Source organism: Paralichthys olivaceus, chromosome 2, assembly GCF_024713975.1.
Source record: "Paralichthys olivaceus isolate ysfri-2021 chromosome 2, ASM2471397v2, whole genome shotgun sequence".
NCBI lineage: Eukaryota > Metazoa > Chordata > Actinopteri > Pleuronectiformes > Paralichthyidae > Paralichthys > Paralichthys olivaceus.
The window spans coordinates 9831103-9859092 of record NC_091094.1 but is presented as its reverse complement, the minus strand read 5'-3'; the positions used below and the strand labels follow the sequence as shown (position 1 = coordinate 9859092).

At 41.2% G+C, this 27990-nt stretch overlaps 2 protein-coding genes across 3 annotated transcripts in view; one reads left to right on the top strand and one right to left on the bottom strand.

Moving 5' to 3' along the window:
• Nucleotides 1–27990, top strand: part of igsf8 (immunoglobulin superfamily, member 8) — a 53904-nt gene that overhangs the window by 4259 nt on the left and 21655 nt on the right. The window lies entirely within an intron of this gene.
• On the bottom strand, nt 3788–6891 carry sp7 (Sp7 transcription factor). Of its 2 annotated transcripts, none has more exons than XM_069534859.1 (2): nt 6738–6891; nt 3788–5283 (listed from the first exon to the last, which is right to left on the bottom strand). In XM_069534859.1, exons 1-2 carry the CDS (start codon nt 6771–6773, stop codon nt 3931–3933), a joined length of 1389 nt encoding a protein of 462 aa, XP_069390960.1. In that variant the 5' UTR covers nt 6774–6891; the 3' UTR covers nt 3788–3930. The 2 variants fall into 2 exon arrangements, with proteins under 2 accessions (XP_069390960.1, XP_069390968.1); XM_069534867.1 differs by having other exon boundaries at nt 6753–6868.

Below are 27990 nucleotides of genomic sequence, written 5' to 3'. Positions count from 1 at the left end.
GGTTTGATGATGCAAGGCGCACACAGGGCAGGCTGCTGTTTGTGTTGTGAAATGAAATGTGAGGGTGGTCTCGCCTCCGTCACCAGCGCGATAATGATTCATGGAGCGCAATGAGGAGAGTCGGGACATAGTGCAGCAAGATGCAGCGTTGTTGCATCAGCTGGACTCGGAGGCATGTTACCACAATGGGAACTGAAGTGACTGCATGATTGAAGGAATGCACTATTCTTTTTTGTTCTTATTTGTAACATGGCACTACTTCCTCTCCTGATATGTAAATGATAAGCACAGCATCTCCAAGGTAGCTTGACCTTTTTACCTCTGGTATGTTTCCTCTGTTTTATTTGAGCCTGACCTCTTCTCCTCTCCGGGTCATGTTATGGTTCACTCAGGTCAGTATGCCTTTCCCCTTTGCAAAAACAGCCTTATCTTGTTTTTACTTATGGCCTGAGCGCTGAGCCTCTGGGCGTGCTGACATTCTTTCCTCCTTTTCTACCCCCGCTCTGTCACAGAGACGCAGCCACACCTGCAGACACCTGTGCTTTTGTCCTGCCTCATGCCTCCCCCCGCAGCGCCCTTCCCCCCGCTGCCCTGCACACACAGGTAGGTGGTGGCAGGAACCTGTGCCTGTGGCTATGCCAAAGCACAGGCCATTGTTCTTCGTGACCACTCAGTTAGGACCAGATAATGGAAAGAATAGAAGTCATTAGAATTTTGTTCAGCACATCATGAGGAGCTGTTGTCTTCACTTTAAAGAGCTGGAATCTGAGTCTCAGACAGTCGAGACTCTCTGGAGTAATTCATTAAGTGTAAGTTTGTCTTATTCATCAAGGACTTAGCTAAACACTGCTGAGGGAATGTTTAGAAGTTACCTCTTTGTGTTAGCTCGGCCGGAAATGGTCAGCGTGATGGCTTAAACAGGTGTGTCTGATCCTCTGGAACAAACTTTGTAGTCCTATTAAAGCCGGCAGTGATTTGATTTTGTAAATGGAGTGCAGGGGCATGAGTGGGCAAACCATATGGAACAGATTGTCCGTCCTCATGTGTCACTGCATGTATACTTTTCTTTTTATGACCTTATTTGAAGTAACACTTAATGTTTCCTGGCTTTCTAAATAAAAGAAGTAAAAATAAAGTTAAGGCTACAGTAGGCTGCCGCCGCCACCACTGCCCGGGTGTGTGTTTTTAAAAAAGGCAGAAAAAAACAGTAGCAGCGGAGGTTTTAAAACCCACTGACCGTCTTCTTAACCCCCCACCCTCACTCACTGGTCGGACACACCCTGCCCATACCCCATTCTCCCTGTTTGCCTTTCATGCTGTGGAATCACCCGTGCGCCCACTTCAGACCACCATAAACATGTCGGTCCTTGATGACAGAGTCGGCTCCGGGACGTTTTATATAAATTGACCTCAACTACAGCTCATTAGAAGCTCTAAATTGGAACCATGCATCCAGGGAAGTGTAAATGTTACGACAGGAGAGTCGTCAGTTTCATGGGGGTTCTCCCTGTACAGGTCTTCACGAAAATCCATACTTTAATGTCTCAAATGTTAGGTTTCTATTTGCTTACCCCATTTATTTCTTATGACTTAGTGAATCTGTTTTTTTTACCAGAGTGGGGAAGGGTTTTCTTCAATATCTAAATATGTTTTATGTGTTTTTCATTCTTTTAAAAACATCACCTGTTACCAGTAGCATGTCATAAAAATGAAACTCTTCTATAAATCTTCGTCTGACACTACTACAGAGCAGAACACATCTGTTGCAGTCTTCTTTTACTATTTCCTGAGGCTATCTCTCCTTTGATACAGTGCAGGGAGTCCACCCACCTCAAATATTTTTATTAGTCTGCAATGTGGGCTGAATGACCAGGCAGAAAACTGGACAGAGAGTGAGTGGCTTTAACTGTTGCTCAAACTCAAGAAACAGGCCACCATGTGCACAGTGCTATATCCCAAATTATAATTTTTTTGACACACTGTGAAATGTAATTGGTCCAGTTTCTTCTCTGGGTTCTTATCTCCACATCGCACCTTTCATCCCGTATCCTGCCTTAATTGGGGTCCTTTATTTGACCACCTTCTTCAATAAACAATACAAGTGCAGCTCCCCTGTCCCTTAATCCCCTCTCCTCTTCGGTCCCGATTCTGCAGGAGCATCGTTCTGAGTAATTACCCCTCTCGAGCTGGAGAGTGGAGTAATTGTCTTTGAGTGTAACTACAGTGGCTCTCTGAAAGGGGGTCATTGTGTAGAGTTAAGACCTCACCTCAGTGGAGGTCTTTGTTTGTGCTGCAAAAGATAATGAAAGTATTTGCTTGGCCATGGTGAGATGGAAATATGGTAAGATATGAAAAGAATGACAGTGAAGTGAGGAGGAGAAGTGAAGGGCGGAGGAGACACTTAGCGCTCAAGGAGGAACCCCTTTTTATTTTTTTCTTAAAGTCAAGATGTTCTCGAATAAGAATAACACCAGCGAAGAAATGCGATTGAAATTTCTTTACTTTTAGAAAGCACCAAAACAGTCATGATTCCACACCACAACTCTTAACAACATGTGCACCTTTACCAGGTTTCATGCTTTATCACTATTTACAGTATCTTAAACACTAATTTCACAACAGATCTGCAAACACTTGAATTTCAACATCAACAAATCAAGCTCTTAAGTTTATGTTTCTTTTTAACTGAAGCAACACAGGCATCTTTCTCATCATGGAAGTTACACAAAATGTAGAAAATACATAAAAAAGTAGAAAAATAACACACCTAACATTATCCATATATTGTTGTAAATATATAGTATGTACAAACAAGGGGAAGCCCTTATTATTATTACATTGTCAGGTGTGGAAGCTTCACAATTAAAAGATGATATAGAAATAGTTTACACGCACATCTAACTTCAAGATCTATAAATAAATCTTTAAAAACACTAAACTCCACATTATAACTAATAAATAAGAAAGAAAATATTAATTTAATGCATTTTAATTTCTTTTTTTGGCCAGCTTCAACCATCTTGCATTTGTTTCAGGCATTCTGTTTCATACAGGGTGCAAGATAATCTCCCATGTGTATAATTTAAGACATAAATTAGATTATTTATGTAAATATGAAATTAAATTAGACATAGTAAGAAGCAAACAGCAAACAAAAAGTGAAATGCGAGATCAAACGTCTTTGGCAACAAGAAGCAGTATGTAAGACTGTCCTCTGATTGTTTCAGTAATAATGAATAAGTATCAAAGTACAGCTGTAAATCAGATTTTTTTCTCTAGGCATGCAACGCTCCATCAACTCCATCATCCTGACCATAAGTCTTGTTGTAAAACTACTTTCCTTTTGCGGCTTCAGAGCTCTTTTCCCTCTGCTTTTGCAGATTAAATTTCCCCAGTGGTTTGTCTCATTTGAAAGGCCGAAACTGCGTGTAGGCTACAAAATGTGTGCATGAGCATGTTTACTTGTATGTGTTTGTGTGTGTGCTGACACAGGTTTGTGTGTGCGCTTGCATGTATGCACATGTTTGCATTATATATGCCTGCACATTTGCTAAGAGTTATCTCTGTGCATGTGCTCATGCAACACACATGATATATTTGTGTTCACGTACATCCTGGTTTGGTTGGTCATATTTGTGTGTGCCTGCATATCTTTGTGCTCTAAAATATGTTTGCAGGCCTTTCTCATGTTCTGTGCTTGTTAATCGTGTGTGTGTGTGTGTGTGTGTGTGTGTGTGTGTGTGGTCCATAGTAAATGAAGCCATTGCTACCTGCAACATGCTCAGTCATTTATCATATCAAGTCTTTTTAAATCTGATGTCCTTTCATGTCATGAAACAAACTACTTTTTTATTTAAAAGGTGGTTTTTTTCACCATAAAAACAAATCGACCGTGTCTCAAAAAAGCACTAAATAGATGATTTAATGAAGTCAGATCTCCAACAGTCCGCTGCTGTTCTCCACTCCGTTAGGTGTGCCAGTCTTCTCATCTCCGTTGGTGATTTGGTCAGCAACAGGATTGGTAGGTACAGAGCTGGTGTTGAGCTCTGTGGTCTCCTCACTCCGAGGATCTGCCTCTCCTTCCACAGCCACAGCTTTACCCTGCATTGCAGAATCTGCGTGGGTCTTCTGGTGCTTGGAGAGGTGGTCGCTGCGTGTGAAACGCTTGTTGCACAGTAGACAGGTGAACTTCTTCTCCCGTGTGTGGGTGCGCACGTGCCTCTCCAGTTCGTCTGAGCGGGTGAAACGCTTCCCGCAGAACAGCCAGTTGCAAACAAAAGGACGCTCACCGGTGTGCCAGCGCAAGTGGGCTTTGAGGTGGGAGGCCTTTCCGTACACCTTCCCACAGCCTGGGATGTGGCAGCTGTGGACAGGCTTCTTCCTCAGGGACGCAGCAGAGGCTCCCAGCCTTTCCAGCTCCTGGCAGTTGGGGCAGTCACATGAGGACCTAGTGGGTGTTGCCCCACTACTGTAGCCCCCTGATCCCCTGGCAGGCTTTAGGCCCATGGGACTCTCAATCAGCCCTGCACTTGGCACAGGCTTGGGCTTGTACATGTCCTGGGGCAGCATGTGCTGGGAAGGCTGTAGGAGGTGTGAGGAGGAGCCCAGTCCCACAGAAGGGTAAGGTGCCGGGTTGAGGGGTGTAAAGTCGGTGCTGTAACTTGATATCTGGGGGCTCAGGGAGGCCTGGGGTGCTACAGGCTGCAGGGAGGCCTGGAGACCTCCGTCCGCCTGGGGCTGCGTTGCTGACAGCCAGTTGGAGTTGGGATGGACATCCCACCAGGAGGATGTGGCATTGGCCGGGGCGGCAGTGATGCCAGGGTGGATACCGGCTTTATACCAAGAGCCATAGGGGTGTGACATATCCAGTGAGGTGTAGACACTGGTGAGGCAATCGGCCGTAGCATGGGCCTTGGACACTAAAAGAGAGGGGTCCTGGGAGACGGAGGTCTGGAAGGAGTGGGAGAAAGGGTTATACTCTGTAGTGTAGCCTCCGGCTGAAGGAGGGGGGCTTCCAGTGGGTGTAAGCAGCCCACCACCTCCTCCCCCTCCTCCAGCTGTGGTGAAGGAGCCAGTGTAGGAGTCCGCCAGGCCACTGCCGTCTGCGGTCCGGCCATTCTTCGCTGTCTGAAGGTCAGAGGTCATCATGTAGGGCTTCTTTACTGGAGTTGTGTTGCCGGTCTTACTGGGTGTAGCTGAATCCCTGATGGGGCTGGTGCTGCCGAACTTGTTACAGGTAGCAGTTAACATAGCCAGAGGACTGGAGCCATAGCGTGCGTCTTCCTGGGGAGGAGGAGACAGGGGAGAAAATGAGACTGTCTGTCTGCAGGAAATGGCTGCTTGCTGCTGCTGCTTCTGTCAGTGTCAACTCTAATAAAAAACTTATGTCTGACTGCCACCGCTGGCTCTTTCTGCTCTCTCTCTGTTTTCAAAGTGGTCAGGGCAATTTAAAGCAGTGAATGTTTATGCTTGTGAGGGATCTGCTCTGCTCAGCAAAGGCGGAATTCCCTCGCTCTTTTGTTTCACTTAAACCGCTGTCTACAAGCTATTCTTAATTTTGCATGCATGTTTGTTTTTAAGTTTTATAAAACCGTGTATGTGTGGATCTAAGCACTGCACTACTAGCTGTAACTTGTAAAACATGTTTTTTTCCACTACTGGTCATTACGACATTGATTGGACGAGCTCATGGTCCATAGTGTCCCAATGGTCTCCCTTTGGTCCTGTAGTGTTACAGATTTAGATGTAACCATCGTCCATTATAATCAAGGTGATTGTGTAAGCCATGATGTTTCTTGTAAACATTCGTATTCATTAGCTGTTTTGGAATAAAAAACTTTTGAAGTGAACAGAAAAGAAAAAAGGAACAGAAATGCAACACTGAAAAAACTTCACTTTTTGTAAAAAACTATTTCATGTTTTACTTCTACGTCTCCACGTGGCAACAATGTCAGAGGCATGTTTCTACTGTTACTACTCACTATATAACTAAAGCAAAATCACATATATATCGCTTATATTGTTATTCTATTGAACATCACTGTATGTGCTTCTACAAAAAAGTGCAATAATATGCAATATTTGATTCTGTTTTTGCTGTAATCGTTTATCTGCTGTGGTGGTAATGTAGTACTTATTATAATATATATTACAAGTTTTATAAGTATCTATAATATAAAAATAAATGTGCTTTAAAGGCACACTATGGCTGACTTTAAATACACGCTAATGAAACTCTGATCTTGTTTTTGTCTCTTAAGCAACAAGCCCTGATGTGATTTTCAGGTCAACACCAACAACAATTTTTCTACGTAACAGTCGCTGCATTCGTCATGATTTTCACTCACTGCTGGTAACTGTAAAGCTTCATGTGGTGGAGATAAGATTTCATTAAACTATGGGTGAAAGAATGCGAACAGAGGAAATGGAAATCAAAGGCATATAGGTTAAGATGATGAGTGTGAGTAGAAAAGTTTCTGAGCAGCTGTCAGCAGCACAACCTGAACTAAACACGAAAACAAAGGTTTTTCTTCGTATAATTTTCATCATCCTCTTCGGCACACGTTTATTATCACTCAGGTATTTGTCTGTCAGATGCCAGTAACATTCAAATTAAACTCCAGGGTTAAGTTTCCTCATATAAACCCCCAAATGCATGACTTCACAATAAGTTCTCCAATAACCACATAATAAAAGTTGTGTTTGTAAGAAGAAGAAGAAGAAAAAAGTCTACTTACAATTACATTCCCTACCTCCAGAATAGATGCGGCCATCCCTGAGAAACTAAATCCTATAGGAAGCTGAGGGAGGGGAGCGGGAGAGGCGCAGCTCAGGGTCCCGGGACAGTTTGGAAGAAGTCGGGCAGTAACGCGGGGAAGTGTTTTGAGGCGCAGGGAGCCCGCCCCCTAATTACAGCCTCTTTGAAGACTCTGCAGAGAAGCAATAAAAAACCAGAGATGGAGCAAGACGCACGGGGATTGGTGGATAACACAGACAGAGGACATCCCACCCCCCCAAAAACAGATCTGTTTAAAGATAAACGCATGAATGGGTTACTCATCAATCACCATGTGGATATTATTTCAATTTCACTGGGATTAATCCAGTGGAGCAAGAGAATTAAGATTTAACATCATCTCCATTGATAAGTTTTATTCATGCAACTTTATTGCAGAAGTGTAAATGAAAAAGTTGGACTAAAGCTCCATGTTCTCTGTGTGAGAGGAAAAATAACAAAAGAACATGAAGCCACATATATAAATAAAAAAGTCTGTGGTTTCCATCCGAGATTTTATTATTCTGGTTTTCAACCCTCTCTCTGTTTCTAATATTCTTTAACGCACTTTTACGGGCCCTTTTCTCGACGTTAATTGTGATGGTTAAAGAGGCTGAGCTGCGCAGACAAGCGCAGAGGGAAAGGAGCGAGTCGTTAAATAAAATAAAGAAGAGATTATCGCATCAAATAAAATGAATTCAAGCACCGCGAACTGACGAGGGAGGAAAAAACCGACTCGCAGGATCGTTTCCTGGAGGAAGACACGATGATTCAAATAAAAAAAAGAAGAAGAAATGAAGTATGAAAGTTTGAAAAGTCCAGTCAGAGACGGTGGAAACGTGTTATTTCAAAATCCTCCAAATATCTGTTCGTCAAGATTCATGTTTGAGTCTGGAATAATTTTGCCAGATTTGCTGATTTATTTAAATATGCTCATAACTTACATGTATGTAAACTAATGCCTGTTAAACCACGTGTAAACCTTTTATTTACATAAATCACAAGTTTCAATTAATTCACCCTGAACTTAAACAATCCGGATAATTAATCATCTTTTAATTTGATTTAGAAACTTTTTCATTACAGTCACAGATGCACAATGACAAACCCACCAATGCTGAGACCATACTCTTCTTGGATGGACAATTTTTATTTCACAAATTTACATATACCAATTATTCATGCACATAGAAATAAGCAAGTGTGTCTATAGATACATTACAAATAAAGGTTATGGGACGATTTCATCATATACAACAGTGTCACAATACACAAAATAGAAAAGGGATTATATATTTATATATAAATAGGATGTTTGTATCGTTGAATGTATATTTTATAAGTAAAATGAGCTTTAATTACATTAGATTATTGCAATGTTATTTTCATGCTCTTCTTAATCTGTGATGTATCAACGCTAAAGATGAATCTCAAGAAAAAAGGGAGAAAATCATATATTTGAAACTGTTTTCTTTTGCTACATTTCATTGATTTCACTTATTGGTTTAAAAAAAATCCAAAACTCAACTTTCAGTCTCGGGCGACACAGATTCTCAGCCTTTTTGTGGGCGTCTCAGTTTCTGAAGGAGAGCACAGAAGATTAAAATTGTTGTCAAAAATAAACATATAATTTCTGTCCTTATTTTCTCCTCAATTACAGGGCATGGTCAGAGCTGGGCTTGTCGTTCTGGAGAGTCTGGCCCTCACATGAACACAGCAGCTATATTTGGCAGTCTGTTCTCCAACTGACCTTCATTGCTTTATTTTCTTATTCCAGGAGGGGTGTGAGTGTAGGAGAACAAAGGCTGCGACATGCGACAGTTTACACGGCCGCACACTCCTGCGCTCGCAGTCACATAAACCTGTGAACCTCCACTCGAACTGACTTGAAAGTTTCACAGAAGGAAGACGATGACAACACCTGCTAATGTGAAATCTTTCAGCAGTATAATCAATAACGTCTCCTGTGGGCCTCTCATATCATGTGAAATCCTCACAGATACGTGTGTTATACGTGGCAATCTTATCACACTTTCTGAGGGATTTCCTTCCCCTCTCATTTGACACATGTTCAGTTACTGATGTGCGTCGTTAAGTGAAGTGTTCCTTTTCTTCTTAGCGTTCGTTAATGCTTTATGTTTTACATTTAGGTGAAATGAGAGGGGAGGTAAAAGAGCTCCTATATTTCTGAAAAGTGGTCTGCAATCGGCTGTTTCTCTTCATTTTTATAAGACTTGTACTGATCTAAAACTTTGGCGTGTTCCCATTTACAGTTCTCTTCAAAAGGGAGCAAGTGAGATCTATAATTAGGGAATGCGTTAAGCTCTTAACAGCCTCTTCAAAAAGCTTTCTCTGCTCTATTTACTATTTCTGCCCTGTGTGGTTTAGACATTTGGGTACGTACAGTAGGCACTGCGAGCTTGATGAACCTCTCGGCGTTGGGTGGGCACGATTATGTTACCCAGGACTGATTATACGTTTCGTATGGATAGTTGTCCATATGACTCCTATCACATGTATTAGTAGTTACAGGTTTTTGTAGGTTTGGCCCCTTTAAATGCAATTGGTGGCATGTGATGCTACTTTAAAAACTATATGTAAATCTATTAGACGTGGTGTGATAATGCTTCAAAACAACAAACATAGTATACGATTGAAATTTTTCTGACTCACCAGGCAGATGTATTCTGGGTACAGACCCCAAGATATCACCTTTCCAAAGTTTGTCTCCGTGCTTGGATCTAAATTAAGCAAATATACCAGTAGTCTGGTTTTGACTTGAAAAGTGTTTGAGTGTGTTTGTTCATGAGTGATCACAATTTATAACATTGAACATGTCTTGTTTTTAATTCAGACTTCAGAAACTAGAACTCAGTAGTGCACATGCTTCAGCGAAGACCAAATGTCCCCTTACATTCAATCAAGCTGTAACAAATTACACACACACATAGATATCAATCTACTAAATATGTGTGATTTTCTTTCATCAAGCTCCCAGCATGTTTTTCTGGTAAACAATTGTTCTTTAACAATTGATGAAATTGGCAACAATACAGAGTGTGAAACAAAAATCCTAGATCTGCCTCTTTGTACCCATCTGCACAAACATTTCCTGGGTTCTTTCATCGCCCATGTCCCATCTTTCAATGAATTTTCATGGAAATCTGTTCTGTAGTTTTTGCATCATCCTCCAGACAAACAAACAATGGACAAAGCTGAAACCATAGCCTCCATAGATTGATCTTGTCACTTTATTCACCTAGCACCACCCCTTTAAAATTTTTAATTTACCAGTTTCAAAATTAGTGTAAGCAAAGCAACAATGCGTTCTTGGTTACTAGAAAAGTATACATGCATTTACTATAGGAACCAATCAATTATCTGTATTGTCCTTGCATCCGACAAAGAAACAGTGAAGCTGGTTCATGATGATCACATGTCATTGACTTTATTTCTGTGCTTGCAGGCTATGTACCAGGCTGGTTACCAGATATTCTGTATCATGCACCAGCCTCTTGCACTTTTCACAACCATCAAAAAGAGACATAAGTTTAATTCAGTGTATTGTGGATACCTTAATTCCTGTATTTTTTAATAAGGGTGTGTTACATAACCTGACATTATTTCACTTTGGTAAAAAACAGGAAGCAATAAGTCTGTCTCTAACAGACTGTCTCCATCACCAGTGGTCAACTTTTCCGTGCAAACGTTGTTGTCGAGCCGTGTCTCTTTGGCGAATCCTCCTCTGGTTGCTCTGCTTCAGAGAAAAGGAAACCGCTTTGAGGTGATGGCAGAGAGTGAGTGTGTGCTTTGTTTGCTTCTGAGCAGAGATGGAGTCTTGTCCTTCATGCCGCATGATGGTGCACGTTGTGTGGTTGTCTCTACAGAAGTGGACAGGTGGTGAGACATAAAATGGAAAGGCATGAAAAGGTAAAATAACTTATGATATTGAATCTCAACACTTTTTTTCATGTTTATTGATCAGATCAGATGTCCAGATTACAGTTAACCTAACAAAATGCATTTTAGATCAAATTCACTTGCCTGATTGACAGTATAATATTTACTTGAATGGCAGCATGGTGGTGCAGTGGTTAGCAGTGTCACCAGCCTGTGTGGACTTTGCATGTTCTTCCCGTGTCTGTGTGGGTTTTCTCTGGGTAGTCCGGCCTCCTCCCACACTGGGGTTAGGTCAATTGGAGCCTTTAAATTGTCCATGTGAATATAAGCATGAATGGTTGTCTGTCTCTGCATGTCAGCCCTGGTGTCAGCTGGGAGTGGCTCTGGCTATCCTGCCAAGTGGTATTGATAATTGACGGAAGGATTTAACTTGGACTTTTTCATTGAGAAGTTTGGCTTGTTTTGACAAATAAAAAATGTTTTGTAGGAAAACTTGTTAATATTCTTTATACTCAGACTGCACTTTTACTATATTAGACATTACTGGAATATTTTATTGAAGTTTTTACTGAAGGTGTGTAAGCAGTGGAAATCACATCCGCTGCCTCAACTTTGAGCAGCTCACATTCAATATTCAGTCAGAGAAAGAGAAAAAATGTTTGGGAAATTTGGTGCGGACATTTAGAGTTCAGCTTTCACGTATGAGGAGTTTGTTTGAGTCAGACACGTTCACATCGACACCAAAATGTTTAGATTTTCATGCGAGGGGTGGCGCCTGGGTAGAGCATGCAGACGGCAGGACTTTATGTATACAGCACATCGACACTGGCGTTGTCCCTTATCGCCAAAAGCTCTCGAATCTCCTTGTCTTTACAATTGGACATCTTCGTCGGCAATGTCTTGCATGACACTTTCCGGCCATTTAACAAGGAGACTGGTAGATGGAAAATGTCTGGAGAAACTAACCAGGACATTTGTGTTCTCATGTACAGACACTTCTGAAAAATTCAGGAAAATGTTTGGACTTGGGTGCATGTCTGCTGGGAGCTTGAGTTTGTGATTCTGTATTTTCAGATTTTCCTCTCAGCTGATGATGTCTTCATTTCCATTGAGCATCTTAGTAAATGTAATTATACTTTCAAACTAGTACAGTTAAATAAAACTACTACTTAAATGCTTGGTAAATTTTTTTTCACATCTGAAAAAATTAAAAACCTTTCAAGCCGTGCATGAGTTAGCTTTAGTTAGCTTCCTTTTGTACGCTTGAGTACAAGCAAGTTCATCCAGCAGGCATCTCTCGTGATATAGTAGTGGAGGTTTTGATAATTCCTCTCTGATAATTCCTCTTGGTGGTAACCAGAAAGCACGGCAGTGGCACAAACAAACATGAAACAAAGCAGTGGGACTCTTTCGATGTTAGACCATGTCTATACATTGACATCACACGCTGGGTTTTAAGTGCTTCTTTCTTTTGGGGGTGAATAGCCTTCTGTTTTCTACATTTGTTTTAAATTGGCCTCTTGGTAACATTAGGCCATTAGAGCGACCAAGTAAGTGTGTATAATGGTGGATCAATGGAATATCTCGCCATAATGCATTTCCCTTGACATTCCCCTCTGGGCTGCAGCCCTCAGAAAATTAACAATGTTAATAATACTGCGACGGAGGGGGAAAATTGAAATGATTAGATGTGTTTTACTTCGCTGCTGATGGAAATGTGGTGAGAGGGAATCAGGGTCAGGGATAGACTTGCCTTGCAGCATGACTCGGTGCTATTTTTCCAGGCTGTGTGGTCAAAGATTCAGAGAGCTTGTCAACGGAAAATGAGAGAGCGAGAAAAGAGGAGAAGAGAGAAAGAGGGAAACCTATAGACAGAGAGACTGCGAGAGAGAGGAATAGGGTAAACAATGTACCAGTGAATATCATGAACATTTGAACGGCTGTGGATGCTGCTGATTGTAGCATCAGATATTCGTCACTTGAGCCAGACAGGAAGAAAAAAGAAGAGACAGGACACTTTAGATAAAATGACCTGCTGGGCTCATGTGGTCGGTCTCTATTTTGGAGCATGTTGGTGGTTCTGAGTAATCCAACCACCAACAGGCTGCATTTCAACCAGTGGACAGAACGTGTCCAGTCATCAGACATGGTGGTAATCAGGAGAAAGTAATCCTTTCCCAATGTGATGATTTTTCCTTTTCACCTGCGGACGTTTTGTCCAAATACGAGTAAAAGCAAAGCAAAATGTTTCCTGATGGTTAATACTGTGAATATTGTTATTGAACGATCATTTCTGTGCAACATCCCCTCCCCACCACCATCAAAGTCTCATTCGCTGTCGTCTCACTGTGATATCTTGGTGACCACATGTCAGAACTATTCCCACATGGTGCTGGAGAGACATTAATTGTTTTCCTCTATGAAAACTTTCTGACTGTTTGTAGAATGAGTTATTATCCCACACTGGGAGTATAAATGTCGTGTAACATGCTGAATGTCGTTATGTTCAAGTATCAGCTCTAGGAACACAGAAGTCCATCTACTCCCAAACAAATCCCAGTCCACCGCCTTCTTGCTGTATACAAGCCGACATCTGGCCTGTAATCTTGCCGTCTGTCGAGGAGACCTGTGGCCACCTAATGACCCCAACAGGCGTCATGCATGCAATTGCTCAGGATGGCGCAATGACAGTCTCTTTCAATATTTCTTTATACATACTTAGTGAAATGAGAGGGACTTAGAGGATTACTGTGCTTCTGACTCCTGACTGGACACTGCAGGTTAAAGCAACACTAAATGCAGTGTGGCAGGGTTGGATGGGTCTTAATAGCTAAAGAAAACCTCTGTGGCAACAATCATTTCATGCATTCACAAATGAAAATACTTAAAAAAGAGGTTTATACCTGGATGGCCATCTACATTATGCCTTTTATTAAACTGATTTGATCTGGAAATTCAAATTTAAACTGAATAGCAAAGCAATCCCTCTGCCAAAGCCTTGCAGTCCCCTTAAATTCAATTAAGCTGCACCAAATCACACATACTTAATATATTAGTTCCCTAAATGTGCCTGATATTTTAAAATCAAGATCCATGAATTATTCGCTGGGCAAATGTTGAAAATGTTGGTAAATGCCCAATGTTATAGAAAGTGAAAAAAATATCCCTGAATCCACGCCCTGATCCAGATCCATACCAAAATGAAATGTGTTTTTCATTGGCCGCTACCACATCCTTCCACCAAGTTTCGTGGAAATCCGACCAGTAGTTCTTGTGTAATCTTTCTTAAAAAAACAAACCAACTAACGAACAAATGGAGAGGGGTGAAAACATATCTCCCTTGTTGAAGGTAAAAATATCGTTCTGTTTGTTGTGTTTAAGTCTATTTTATGGCAGTGCTGTGTACTTGACCATTTAACTCAAGTCAAACCTGGGTCACAATGAAGTCTTCAGGCCCCATAAAAATTTAATTAGACTTGAGGCTTGAAACCAAAAACATTCAGCTCGGTTTTGACCTGGTAAAATCCCACGAAAATAAAAAGTTAAAAGAAAGCATCAAGCGGATTCTGCTTAGAGTTTCAGCTACAAATTGAATTGTGTGACCTTTTTTTAACTGTTTTCAGTTCACGTTAAAGTCACAATCAACAAAGCTTTGAAAAGAAACTGATCAAATGTTATGTCATATATATGGTCAGTGTTGAGACCTGAAAGACATTGTGACTCATAATTTGATTTGGAAGACTTGGATTTGCCTTGAAGGACTTAAAGGTCACAGTGTGCTTCAAATGAGGTACTTGTCAGATCATCAAACAAACATCTGAGTGGATGTTTTGACCAAAAACAGCCCTGTGTTAAAGCAGTGCATGGGGGCCGAGTTGCTGGAGATGTGTTGCTTTAGGCACTGGTGAGGCATTCAATTCAATCCAGGAAGTCCCGTTGGAGGAAAAGATCTGAGAATCTGAAGCCTTCTCCGATGCCAAAACACTGCTTGACGATTGCAATGTAAACATTAGAAATACCTTTGGCCATGCTACGAGCCAAGTATGTGACTTGCCATTGTAGCACCTTGCCGGATAATATCATGTTCCATTGTGTCAAAATTATTTTGCCACAACCCTGTGTTGCTTTGGTTGAGACCTCTGCATTGACTGCACACCTGGACTCACTCCATTCATGTTGGACATAAAGATAATTGTCATAATTTCTGAAAGCAACAGTTCAGGCCCAATATTCAATTCATACAAAGATATACTGAAATTTTGTGGTTTAATTTCTCCTCTCATGGTGGTCTCTGGAACAAACATCACAATCTTGGGCCTGGTTTTGGTGGAAACCTCTGGATCATGGTGTCTTTAGTGTGAGTCTCTGTATTGCAGGCCACTACCTCCAGCTCACTCTCCTCAGCTACTGGACCAGTACAGTGCCAGTGTGCATCGTGGCCTGCCAGGGAAACGTGTGTGGCCACAGAATCTGAGACCATCAGGAAGTAGGCGATCAGGCAGCTGGTACGGCAAAAGTGGAATACGGCGAGTGTATTACTAGAAACAGACGGAACAGTCTACTTTTCTGTCAACATCAGGCTGGGTGGAGTTTTCAATGGAACTGATTGTTGAAAAAATGGTTTGATAAATCAAGCATAAATAAGAGTTCTTAATAAAGCTCAACTAATAATATGTCAGATTTCAGGTGAATACCCAGAGAAACCAAATCCTGCAAGGTTGGGTCCCTTGTAAGATGGTCAGTCTAGGTGAGAGCGGCGACTGTTAAGTTGTGACATCACAAAATTACAGAGGTCTTGATGTCTCATTTTAAGACACAGTGTCTGAATATGGAACATGTGAAGAAGTATTAGAAATCTTACTTTCGAAAACAATTTCATGCAACTACCACAGCGACTTGTGTGACTTGTGAATGAAAATGTTTAACCTCATGAATATCTTTCAGGAAAGATTGTATAAATCATATGCTGCTATTCTCAATGAATAATTATTGCGTCTGAATAACTATAAACAATTTTGCCTTTAGATTACATTTTTTACAACCTTTTCCATGTTAAGGATTGGGTTTAGTTAGTTCGTGTGAGAGAGATTTAGTTTTATGATAAAGCCTTAGTTATAGGCATTAGCTGTGATAGTTAGAGTTAGGGTAGGAAATGTGTGCATGTGTGTGTAAATGGATGCTTTCAAAAGAATCTGAGTTATAAGTAACAGTAAGTTTGTTTTCTTGCTGTGATCCCTCTGATCAATTATCTGCTTATTTTTCTTGTAGTTGATCTCTTAGTGATTTCTTTAAACCGTGCCATGTCAGAGGTTTCTGAGATGTACTGTACCCCAGAGGGCCGACCACCACCCTTCCCTCTCCCCCTGCCGGTTTATACATATTTAGTCAGTGCCCCCAGACTCTGACAGCAGCTGGTGCTGAGGTTTGGGTGGGAGCTCATTACTCCTTGGCGGAGCCCTGCCAAAAAAGAGGGGAGGGTTTTTAAAGGGAGTAAATTGAGGTTTTCTTTTTTTGGGTTACTTTATTTCGTACGGCAGATCCAACTCCATGCATTGTGTGATCTGTTCCATGTGTCGTGTGTGTGTACCACCAGCAGTCATCCCTCGTACGCTCGCCCTGGAAATAACTTATGTTCCTCTTGATTTAATGAACTCTCCTCATGGATGTTCTTATTGTAGTAAAATAACCAGAATTCCACTGCACAGTGTTTCCTGTTAGAAATTATTTCTGTTAATATTCATTTTTGGGTTTTTCATGTTTATTCTTTTACACTGAAACAGCAGTCAGACACAGCTTTTATAATATTATAATTTTTACTCAATCAATCTTATAAAATTCAAACTAACACACTTTAAGGACCTATAATGTAACTATAACCCTGATCTGCTTCAGCTCTGTGGTCCACCACTCTCAAGTCAAAGCCTCCATCTCTCTGACTCTTTTCCTCCTAACAGAAGATCGTTCAAAGCTTTACATTTGATGCCTTAGTGCTATAACGATGTGGTTTTGAGGACTGGAACTATCGTTTATTTATGGAAGACATATTGCACTGCAGGGGAGGGATAATGTCTTCAAGTGGGTCAAACGAGTGCGTTCGCGTCCGTGTTCTAGACGGGTGACCAAGAGTATCATGTGTCCCTGTCTATTGAGTGATTGTGTGGAACAGAAGTGAAGTGTTTTTGACTTGGCTTTCCTCTTCTGGAGAGGAGACTGATGTGGGGCCTTCCTGGTGATACAGATCAAGAGGAGAGAGGGAGATCAAGAGGAGCAAAACAAGTTAGAAAGACACGAGTTGTTCTTTAAAGCGGGATTTGAAATGGTCAAAACTAGATCTTGAAATTGTGGAGGTGCAAAAGGCTAAAGCTGGAAAAAAACTGCAAGTACTGAGAGAAATGGTGAGAGGATAGGGTAGGGCATATTATACATAAATAGAATGACATTATAGGTAGGTAAAATAAGCAGGTCATACCTAAAGGGGACTTTATTACTTATAACCTAAAACCCCTAAAATCAAAACAAAAAGGCCAAGCCGCACCATATGTGTGCAAGAGGAAGCTCAAGTCTTCTCTCCTTTAGACCACCCAACGCTTTACCCACACACACTCCTGAAAAACACTGAGGCTGCGCAGGTCTAAATCAACCAGACTTCACATTTTTCACAAGATCTTGGAACTAAGTTTATTACTTTCAGTTAATCTATTCTTTTATTATTGGGAGAAACACCAAACCGCACAAGTAAAACAGACGGAGCAAGGTATCAGGATGTGGAGCATAATTTTTTTTGAATGAAAAGTTCCCTGTTGCTGAAAAGTTTGATGAAAAACGTTTAATCAGGAAGCAAGATGGGATTTCCTTTTCTTTTCCATCTATGAGATAAACAATTTGTCCCAACTGACTGAGGCTACTGGAGTGCAAGTGTAGGAATTCTCTCAAAGCTCATGGCACTTTGACTGAAAATAAAGAAGAAACCTTCCTTCCCCCCACTTGCCTGAAGCCACAGCATGTGGTCTACTCTGTTGCTGCTCTAAAAATGGCAGGCGGGCGGCCTCGGGAGAAGCCCAGAACAGCCTCCACCGTAATGGCCGTGTGGGTGTGGCCCCTCGTAGATGGCTTTTGAGGGGGCCCCTCCCGGACGCCCGCACCCCTTGCCAGCGCCCAAGGGCTCCAGGCTGCCTGACCAGAGACACCGCGATGCGGCCCACGCTGAACCCAGGCCGAGCCGGGCTAGAGTGGGCTGGGCCAGGCTAGGACCAGGACAGGCTGCACAGCTGCTTCATGGCAGGTTCCTGTGCTCCTGCCCTCTGCTGGGGTCACAGAGGACGACACAGAAATATGTGTGAAAAAAGATAGGATTGTCCATCACGGCATTGTTGCTCCACTAAGGAGCATTTTGACAAAACGATTAGATTTCTTTTTCTATGATTTGTGTTTTTGTCATGCTTCATGTTACATGTCATTGATCTATTCAACTCCATGAAGAATAATGAAAATAAGAAATATTCTCAATTAAAAAAAAAAGAAGTAAATTCATGATTTACAAACTAAATTAGAAATTACAAAAGGACAAAACATAAAAAGCAATGTAACATGTCACAATCTTTTCAAAGATTTGACTCACCTTGGAAAATATGACATTTGAACACAACTATTAGCAACATTGCAGAGGTGGGATGTGAATAGGTACTTTTACTCATTCTGTATTGTACTCACAGTGAATATACATGGTACTTATAGTATTTCCATTTCATACTGCATTACAGTTCAACTCCATTACATTTTAGGGAAATAGTGTCGCTCTACATTTATCAGGCAGAAACAATGCTCAGTTAGCTGGGAAGTGAATAAATAATTCAACAGCATATAAAGTTACTTGAACATAGACAACAGTGAAAATCGTCTTAAAATGAATGTATCAATAATAAGTCAAAAATATAATGAAAACTATGATAACACTAACATTGAAAACCTTTATTTTTGTTACTTGTTATATTTCTCCTACAATACTTCTACACATTTTTGATCTACTGTAGGACTATTGCTTGTAACAGCAGTATTACTTTTAACAAGACCAAAGAATCTGATTACAAGTTCTTCCAATGTGGTAAAACAGACAGTAGTAGGTGCCTGGCAAAGACTGGCGCCGAAACAATGAGACAATGAAATGAGCTGGTATGTTTTGTGCTGCCATTTCTACTGTTTTAATGTGGTGAAGAGAAGGCTTTAATCCTTCTCTGGGATCTCTGGCAGGTCAAACAAACACAGAGCAATTCCATGTATGTATCCTGTGGAAGTGTAGCCTGTCATTGAGAGAAACATACAGCAGCGATTTCTGAGGAGCACTGTCCGTCTGCGCTCACTCTTCACGTCTTAAAGCCCTGTAATACACAGACAACTCAAGAGTGGAGGAGCTGAAGAGCCTCGTATGTTTCAAAACATTTTGAGAGTTGCTGCATTTCAGATTGAATAGTTTTTTAAAAGGGATCTATTACAGTCGTCCTTATTTTCCATCACACACACACACACATATATATACTGTATATATACAGTATTATTGCTACAATATGGGACGTCCATTATAAATTTCCAATGTTTCGATTCATGAGGTAGTAATCCCTGTGAGGTAAAAGCGCAGGATTATTCTACTTTCATGCAGACTGACAGCTCATCACAGATTTCTTCACCGCTCCACAGCTTGTTCTTCTAAAAACTCTTTATGTTTACTATATAGTCATTTCGTTACAGCAGAGTAGCATTTTAGTAAAAACTACTGCATTTGTTTTTCCACTTAATTCAGCGTCTTAGTACACTCTCATTTAACTATCAACAGGGACATGTACAGAAAATCCTTTAAAAATGGATTGTGATTGAAATAATAAACCTTTTAATTTTACATCAACAACAGTGAAATCAGAATGGCAATCAGTAGAGCGCATATCTCTGCCAACACCCGTCAGTCACCTTAAATTCAATTCACCAAGTTACACACATTATAGATATCAGTTTCCTTTCATCAAGATCCTTAAATAATTACATTTGCCTCAGGCTGTTAGCATCGCATGTGATCGTGTCTATTCACATCCTTGCATTGACTTTGTGTTTGGTGTGGACACATCATGATGCAATGACGCGATCAGCATTGACAATAAAACTAACTAGAGACAGATCCTGGCACTGACCCGAGCCAGCAGGTCATCAAGCCTGCCACTGATTATCATCCATTTGGTGCAAACACAGCGTTAGGCCCCCGGATGTTCAGACAGTCAGAGGAAGTGGGCTTTTAAGGTGTGAGCCTGTTTGAGTCAGAGGTTCAACTGAGGAGCTGCATTAAAGACAGTTTGAGATAAATAAGAACTTTTTTGAACTGTGATTCATGCAAAGATGCTCGAGTGGACTCCAGAGCTTGAGATGAGCATAATAGGTGCCCTTTAACCATGACCATACAGCTGATATACACTAATCATGTGTAAAACATCCCTGCATGGGTTAGATTTTATGTGTAAAACGGCACATGTGACGGTAATACGGCCTGAACTGTGATAGTGAGTGATAGGGTGAAACCAGCCAGTCACCTTCTGGTTTGAATCAGCAGAAGGGGATTGGAGGGGGCTGCTCTCAGTAGGTTGGCTTTTATTGCTTCTCCCCTTTGGTTTTAAACAGATCTGCCTGTTTGTGGAAGTGTGGCTGGCGGTTGGCTCCTCAGCTGGCAAGGCAGCGGTGTTTAATTGCTCTTTGTTGTGGCAGGTTGGGGGGGAAGGAGGCGCTGTGGTCGCCGCCTCACAATGGGGCTTTGGCCTGCCAGCACACACACACACATATTGAGACACACATGGATGCACCTACACATTCACACAAGCGTGCTATGCATACTTGAACACAAACCCATATTAGTATGCAAGCCCAAAAGCACACATGTACATAAGCTAGTATATATTTGTTGTAATTCACATTAGCTAAGAGCTCCATAGTCTTGATATATATATAACAGTGTACAGAGGAAACGACTTAATGATGTAACAATATTGGTTTATAATGGACTTACTAAGTGTTGGGGGAAATAAAGGAGGAATTACAGGGAGAATAAACAGAAGCAGCATGGTTTGTATATTTGTGCTGTTCTGTGAATGGGCAAGCATATAATTATCACATTTACGGGGAAGAGCCGCTGAATAATGGGTCATAGTGGGTGTAAGGCAGCAACTCACCCTCCCTTATTCAGCCCCTCCCTGCTTGTGTGTTTGTGTGTGTGTGTGTTTTCTTTTTTTTAGGGAGAGAAACCTGAAAACATCTGATTTATCTTTCAAGGCTAGTCTGTTCCTAATCATATGATGAACTAATGTTTGAACAGTGAGCAGCAATTACATGTTTCCTCTAACCCAGATCACATTGTGTTTCGGGTACTCTTTCCTTCCTATAACAAATTACGTTTGACGATCAGACACTTTAATGCAGCTCTACCTTCCTCCGCCTCAACCTTGCTGTCTCCAGCGATGCCTTCGGCTCCGGCCAAACATGTCTTTGCCTTGTTTACTTTTCCTGCAGCCCCTGCACGTGTGTTTACCCAAATCTGAAGTAGGCCTTTTTTTCTCTGCTCCCTCCGTCACGATGGCTTTTGTGCTCAGCTGTGGTGAGTTTTGTGTATCTTTGTGTAATTTACTCCTACAATTGGAGGAATGATGTGCTCCTCTGCTCTGCCCAGACCCCCCTCATCCTGCTCCTCCCTCCCAGAGAGGCTCTTTTCCATTGATGCGCTTACTGTAAAGTGTTCCCCCTGCCTCCATCGCTGACCACATCAACTTGGCCAATCACTGATGACTCATTATACACACATAAACAGAACAAAGCACAAACAGTCATCACAGAGTTACAGCATACGTTTACACATGCAGCACAGCAGCGTCTCTCCGCTCCCTCTTTTGCTGTTTTTTTTTGTCGCCCTCCCCCTCTTTTTCTCCCTCAGTGTCTCTCCCTCTGTAACGAACACACACACACACACACACACACACAGAGCGTATGGATGTGGGCAGAATGAACAGAACGCTACGCCACTGTAATTTTTGGAAATGAAAATGGAAACTGGCACCAATTAGGGAAACCAATAAAGCAACCTCAGTTCTATATGTCTGCCAAGTGGTAGAGGGGATTCAACTGGAGAGTATAGAGTTACATCCAGCCTGTAGGTTATCATCCAGATAACATCATCCAGTATCTATACCATAGATGCCGCTACATCTGCTATCCTCCCCTCTCTGCCCTAAAGGAAGCAGGACGGCATATTAAGCAGATTTTTTACTGTCATTTATCTTTTTTCACTTGGGATGAGCTTGTTCGTTGTTGATTTAAGGTCTTTATTATCTTACATGTCACAAGATGAACTCATCGAGTCAGCTTAATAGCCTTATTAAGTACATATTTAAAAACACTGACATATAACAGTGCAGCAGTGGAACTAACATGGTTTGTTTTTCTTTTATTATACTTTCCAGATTTATGATGAGACAATAAACAAAACCACTAACAAGGCAGGATATATTAAATAAAATACAAATGCAAAACTAAAGACAGACAATGTTAAACCTACTATATGTAACTTGAGCTGCTCAATCAAAACAATAACAAAAGACCCTTGAAGATGTCGTGAAACAGCGTGTGATCATCTTCACGGATGAGATATTAAAGTTTTATTCATGTTACGCAGCAAATGGTAACAAATAATCGTGATCCATTATGTATGACCAATACAAACAGTTGAAGGAACAAACAGCCAACTGACAGTGTGTTTTTGCTTCATCATACGTCTTTTGCCTTAGAAGTTATAGCAGATACAGCAAAACTGTTTTGACTTTAGATAATGTAAGAACATAATCCAACAAAATAGATGAGATAGTCTTGTTGTTTTTAGACTTTTTAAAGAAGATTTGTTACATATTATATCTTTAATTTGGATATAATTCGAAAGTTCATGTTGATTTATTTTGTACTGAAAATCTTTTACATTCCAGACATGAGAGAGGGACATGTTTTGATTTAGTTTAACACTTACTAATTGCAGCCCTCATGGCTGCTGCCATTAATTGGTTCCTGCAGACGCCTTTAGAAAGGAAAAGCAAAGGAGGCAGATGGGGCAGTAAGTTTAATGCTGCCTCTGGTAGAGACACAGTAAAGGGGTAATGATTCTGTGTCCCTCTGGTGCTGATGTGGTGTTGAAAGAGACCTGAGCTTCAGGAGAACCACTAAATACTGCCACATTCATCCACAGCAGCAGTCAATGGCACACGCCAGTCACATGATCAGGTACGCACTCACATGTGCATGCACACACATACACACACACACGCACACATAGGCTGCATCTCGGTGGCAAAGAGAACTTAAGACACACAAGCAAATAAAAGTTAACTAAAATGACCACCCTGTAGTTGTATGCCTCTGCCAACCAGTGCAGTTTCAATCTACATATGAGGTCACTGACCACTGACTTGAAATGTCATGTTCAAGATGCCAAAAAAATGTTTCGTAAGGTCGCAATGAACATGACCTTTGACCACCAAAATCTAATCAGTTTATTTTGAGTCCAATAAAACAAAAATTTCTCAAGACGTTCTTGAGACATTGTGTTCACAAGCGTGGGACAGACAGACAGCCCAAAAGCCTAATGCGTCCAGCCACTGACTGTCTGTCACGAGCGGGGAGGCATAAAAATGCTCTCACCAAATGGAAAACAGATTCTTGACAAAAATGTTTTAAGAAAATTTGCAGATAATGACTGTGTGCCAGGCATTAGCTTTCACTCATCAACAGGCATCCTTTCTTTTGAGTCCATGTCACACTGTGTGTGCAGTGTATCTGTATTTGACGTTTTTTCAAACTCATCAATGTGCTTCTGATTTAGCTTTTATATTATTAATTTGCTGTTTTCTAATTCTTACATATGTGTTGTCAAAGCGGAGAGATTTCTTCTTCATTTGCCCATCAGTTTTTCCCAAGCTGCAGTGAATCAAATAAAGAGGTAAACGAGTTGAACTCACAGAGACAAAAATAATATTTAAGACAGAGACGTGAAAACAACCAGTCCACAGTGATGCTCTTTTAGATGATGCAAATATATGCAGAGTCACAAACATCCCTGTGTGTTTTCTTTTCCTGAATCCTCCCTCACAATGAATCATGGATCCACTCAAACATTTTTGTTTTATAAAAACAATTTCTCTCCAGACACTTGTTTGTTTTTCAAAAGGGTAAAGTCTCTGAAACCAGTTCTGTCGTTCTCTGTGGCTCTCAGACCGTTTAACTGTATCCTGACGTTTCCCTCCTTTATTGCTCCCTGGGCTGTCACTCCGCCTGTTCTATACATCTTCCGTTTCCTGTCTCTTTTCCTGTCCTCCATCCCTCCCTCGAGTTACTCTCTCCATCCCTGCCACCCCTTCTGTCTCCTTCTCTTCGTCTTTCTGGCCTCTCTGTCTGCCTCTCCCTCTCAGTTGGACTCATGTGGGACTGATTGAGCTTGAGGATCCAGCCCTCATCAAAGGCCGAGTGTGGTTGAATGCGAGCAAGCCACTGAGGCTCCAATCTCGCACTGGTTAATGAGCCTCCTCTCCCCCCTTCCTCCTCCCCGTCTTCTTCCTCAGCCCCCTCCCCAGCCCCGGCATACCTCCAGCGGCAAAGCTCATACGATACAACCTTCCCCCCTTCCTTCTCTTTTTCCTTTTTCTCCTCCTTCCTTCCTCCTTCCCCCAGCCTCTCCACACTTCAGTACTCTCATATAACACATCTCTCGTCCTTTTTTGCCGCTGCCTCTTTCCGCTCTTTCAGCTCATTCATTGCCAACGCAGCTTCCTGCTGTCCTCCATAATTCATCTATATTTCAGCATTACTATATCCCCAAATTCTCTCCTCATTCTCCTCTCCCTCGTTCCCCCAGTCGCTCCACTCTCTCTGTCAGCCAAAGTCCCTCCTCAGGCTCAGCTCCAAACCAAGGCTGGCGTCTGTCTCTCTATGTCTGACCCCCTCCTCCTCCTCCTCTAACCACCACCACCATCACCGCACTGATGATACATACACTCTCGCACTCTCTCTCTTGCTGCAGACCCTGACTTTAATCACTGCACACACTCAGGCACACTCCAGCCACACTTGTGCAAGTGCACAAACTCTGCGCACACACACAACTGTACACAGGTGGGCAACTTGTGAGCTATAAATTCATGCGCATGTCATTGTAAACACACACACACACACACAGACTGACATAATTTTGCTCAAGCACACATGAATAATTTATCATTTCCGTGCTGGGTTCTGTGTTACTTTTTCTGAAGCAAGAAAAGCGGCACAATAATTTGCATGAATTCACAAAGTCAGTGGTACAAAGTAACCACTTTTGATTCTATTCCAGATGGTAACTTGGTTTTGGTCATTGAAATTCAAACAACTGCTTCTAAACATCACAGGAAACCAGTGAAAAGATAGTACAAGCTGCCTTGTTGGATACTATTTCAATTCTAGCTGCTGAAAAAGTGAGAGAAGTAAGTGAGTGAATAAAAACAGATAAATGAAGGGGCGATATATAAGACTTATTAAATTATAAAATAATTTAAGAAAATAAAGCAGTTTTCACTGGAAAGAAACAAGTTGGAAAATGATTTGTCGCAGGAGATTTCATGTTTGCAAATTGCTACCTGAGAAAAGACAAAATATTATATTTCAGTAGATAAATGCAGGTTCAAATCACCAGCAATGAGTTAAGTTGACACTCACTGTAATAGCATGTTAAGAATATGCTATTTTTCTGTGCATTTTATGATCTTATATATCTGCATTTAATTTATGATGAACCCAATAATGAAAGTTGTTCTGTTATGTGTTCAAAATATAACTATACTTACAATATACATTATAAAAAACATACAAACATTGAGTGAACTTACTAGAACTAACTTCTAATCAGATAAACAATATTTGCATGCATTGGACACAAACTATACCAAATGTTTAGGGACACATGAAGGCTCATGTTGCCTTGGCAAAAATGTTACTTGAAGCTTTGCACAATATAAAACCAAACCCTCATTAGAACACAATAGGGGGTGTCATGAGGGAGATTGGGGGAATTAGGAACAAACTGGGGCTGTTGTGGCCAGAAATATATGTCCATTTGTCTGTCAATCTTTTTCTTTTAAAAGAAATAAGAGAATAGTGGTTTTGTTTTCCAGAGTCCACATTTGAATATGGAACATATGTGCTTTTGTTGAGTTGCAGATTATGGTTTTGATGATATCTGGCTTTGTCCTACTTTAATCCATTTTGTTAAAACTGGAGCCTTTCTCTCTTCGCATGTGTCAGATTTCCTGTGTCAAGATTACAATAATTCTGAAAACCTGAGGCTACAACGTGGTGACTACCTAGTTGCCACCAAAACTTTCCCAGGCCTGTTCACCATAACTATGCCTGGAACTATGAGCTGCATCTAACGAAATGAAAATGTGTTGTGTCATTTTCAGTCTTAGCTGCGGTTCGATTGTTGCTGCAGAGACAGGCCTCTGACTCGCCACTTTGGTTTTGGGCAAAAAGACTCACTGTCCAGTCTGGTGAGTGATTCTTCAGGGAATCATCTTGATGTGGTACCAACATCAGCAGGCGGAGCACATTTGACTAACGACAGCCCAGAGCTTCATATTGTAATTTGGCCAAATCATCAAGTTTTTTAGCAGCAGATGAAGTGGCATCACTTGTCATGTCTGAGCTCCAGAAGAGAAAAAATGGCAATATGTGGGTTATGGATTTTTAAAAGAATATTTTTCAAATTTTTTAAAGGAGTTACACAATCTCACGCTCCAATATACAACTGCTAACAATTCCCCTCTATGCCATACATATTGGTTCTGCGTGTATACATGACATGCTTACACTGTCCATATTTATACCCACAGTCATTCCAACTTTTAAATGCTACTTGTGGCATATTGTGTCATCTGCATTTGTTTAGCGTTCGCTAGTTGCCATCTTTCTTCCATAAAACACTGTCAGTCAGTGCCCATGTATCATCACCTTCGCACTCAGCCTCACACCATCTCTGGCCCATCTCCCGTCTTTGTTGTGTGCGGTCGTCTGGATGAGGCGGAGGGGGAAAGACCAGCAGTCAGACCACTGCATGTGTTTCCAATTCCCCCTTGTAGACCTCCGCCTCTCCTCTTCTGGCCTCCTTCTATCCTTCCATCTCTCCTCTCCTCTTGCGTGTGCCTGTCTCCCTCCTGTCCACCAAATTGCCCATTAGACTTAATATTTGTCGATCTGCCCGCCTGCCTGCGGCGTGGCGGCTGGCTAAGACCATCCTCCAGTTCATGCCAATTACACCATGGGAGACCACTTCTAACATTTTACACACACAAACACACACACACACACACACACACACACACACACACACACACACATACACAAATACACAGCCGTGTCTCCATACTTCAGAGGATATTACATTGACTTACATTGAATACAAATAGTCTTAGATTGTTAGTCTAACCTTAACCATAGTAACTAATTCACCTAACCCTATCCTCAACCTAAACGTAACCTAAACCTGACCTTCATCTTAATTTGCTTTAACCTAAATCTCTCTTTAACTTTAATCTAACCAAACCTAACCTTATTTTACCTACCCTTAATATAACTTTAAACTAAACTTAACCTTAACCTAAACCTAACTTTATTTTACCTACCCTTAATATAACTTTAAACTAAACTTAACCTAAACCTAACCTTAAAACACGTTGTGCCTTAAAATGTAATGACACACACACACTTTTTCCATCCTTACAATCAACACACATTGTTTCTGGTAAATACTTTCTTGTGTTCTGTTTGAGGAGTAGATCTGAAAGGCTTTTGTACTAAGAGTTTTAACTTTTGTGGAAAGTTTGATGATCATCCATCATGCAGCTGAAAATAAAGCTGTAAAAATACAGCTCATCAAGGGACGATAAAACATCTGGTTTTACCCAACAATATGTACCGTATATGTTCTTAATGCTTTTTTTAAACATCTCTTTTCAGGAACATTTGAAAAACTGAAAAAGTCCTTTGTTCGAAGAAAAAAATGACTGATCAAGTTAACACATTTCAAGCCCAAGACAGTGACCAAAAGAAATCAAACGATGCGGTCAAATGCTAAGCTAAACATTGTTATTGCAGTCTGTAATAAAGAGAGGAAACCTACAAAACCAGAGGCCCTCTGAGAGAAAGTTATTAATATCCTGTCAGCAGTAAGTTATATGTACGTGTACATGTCCCCTCCTCCTTCTCTTTGTTTTGTCTAGCAG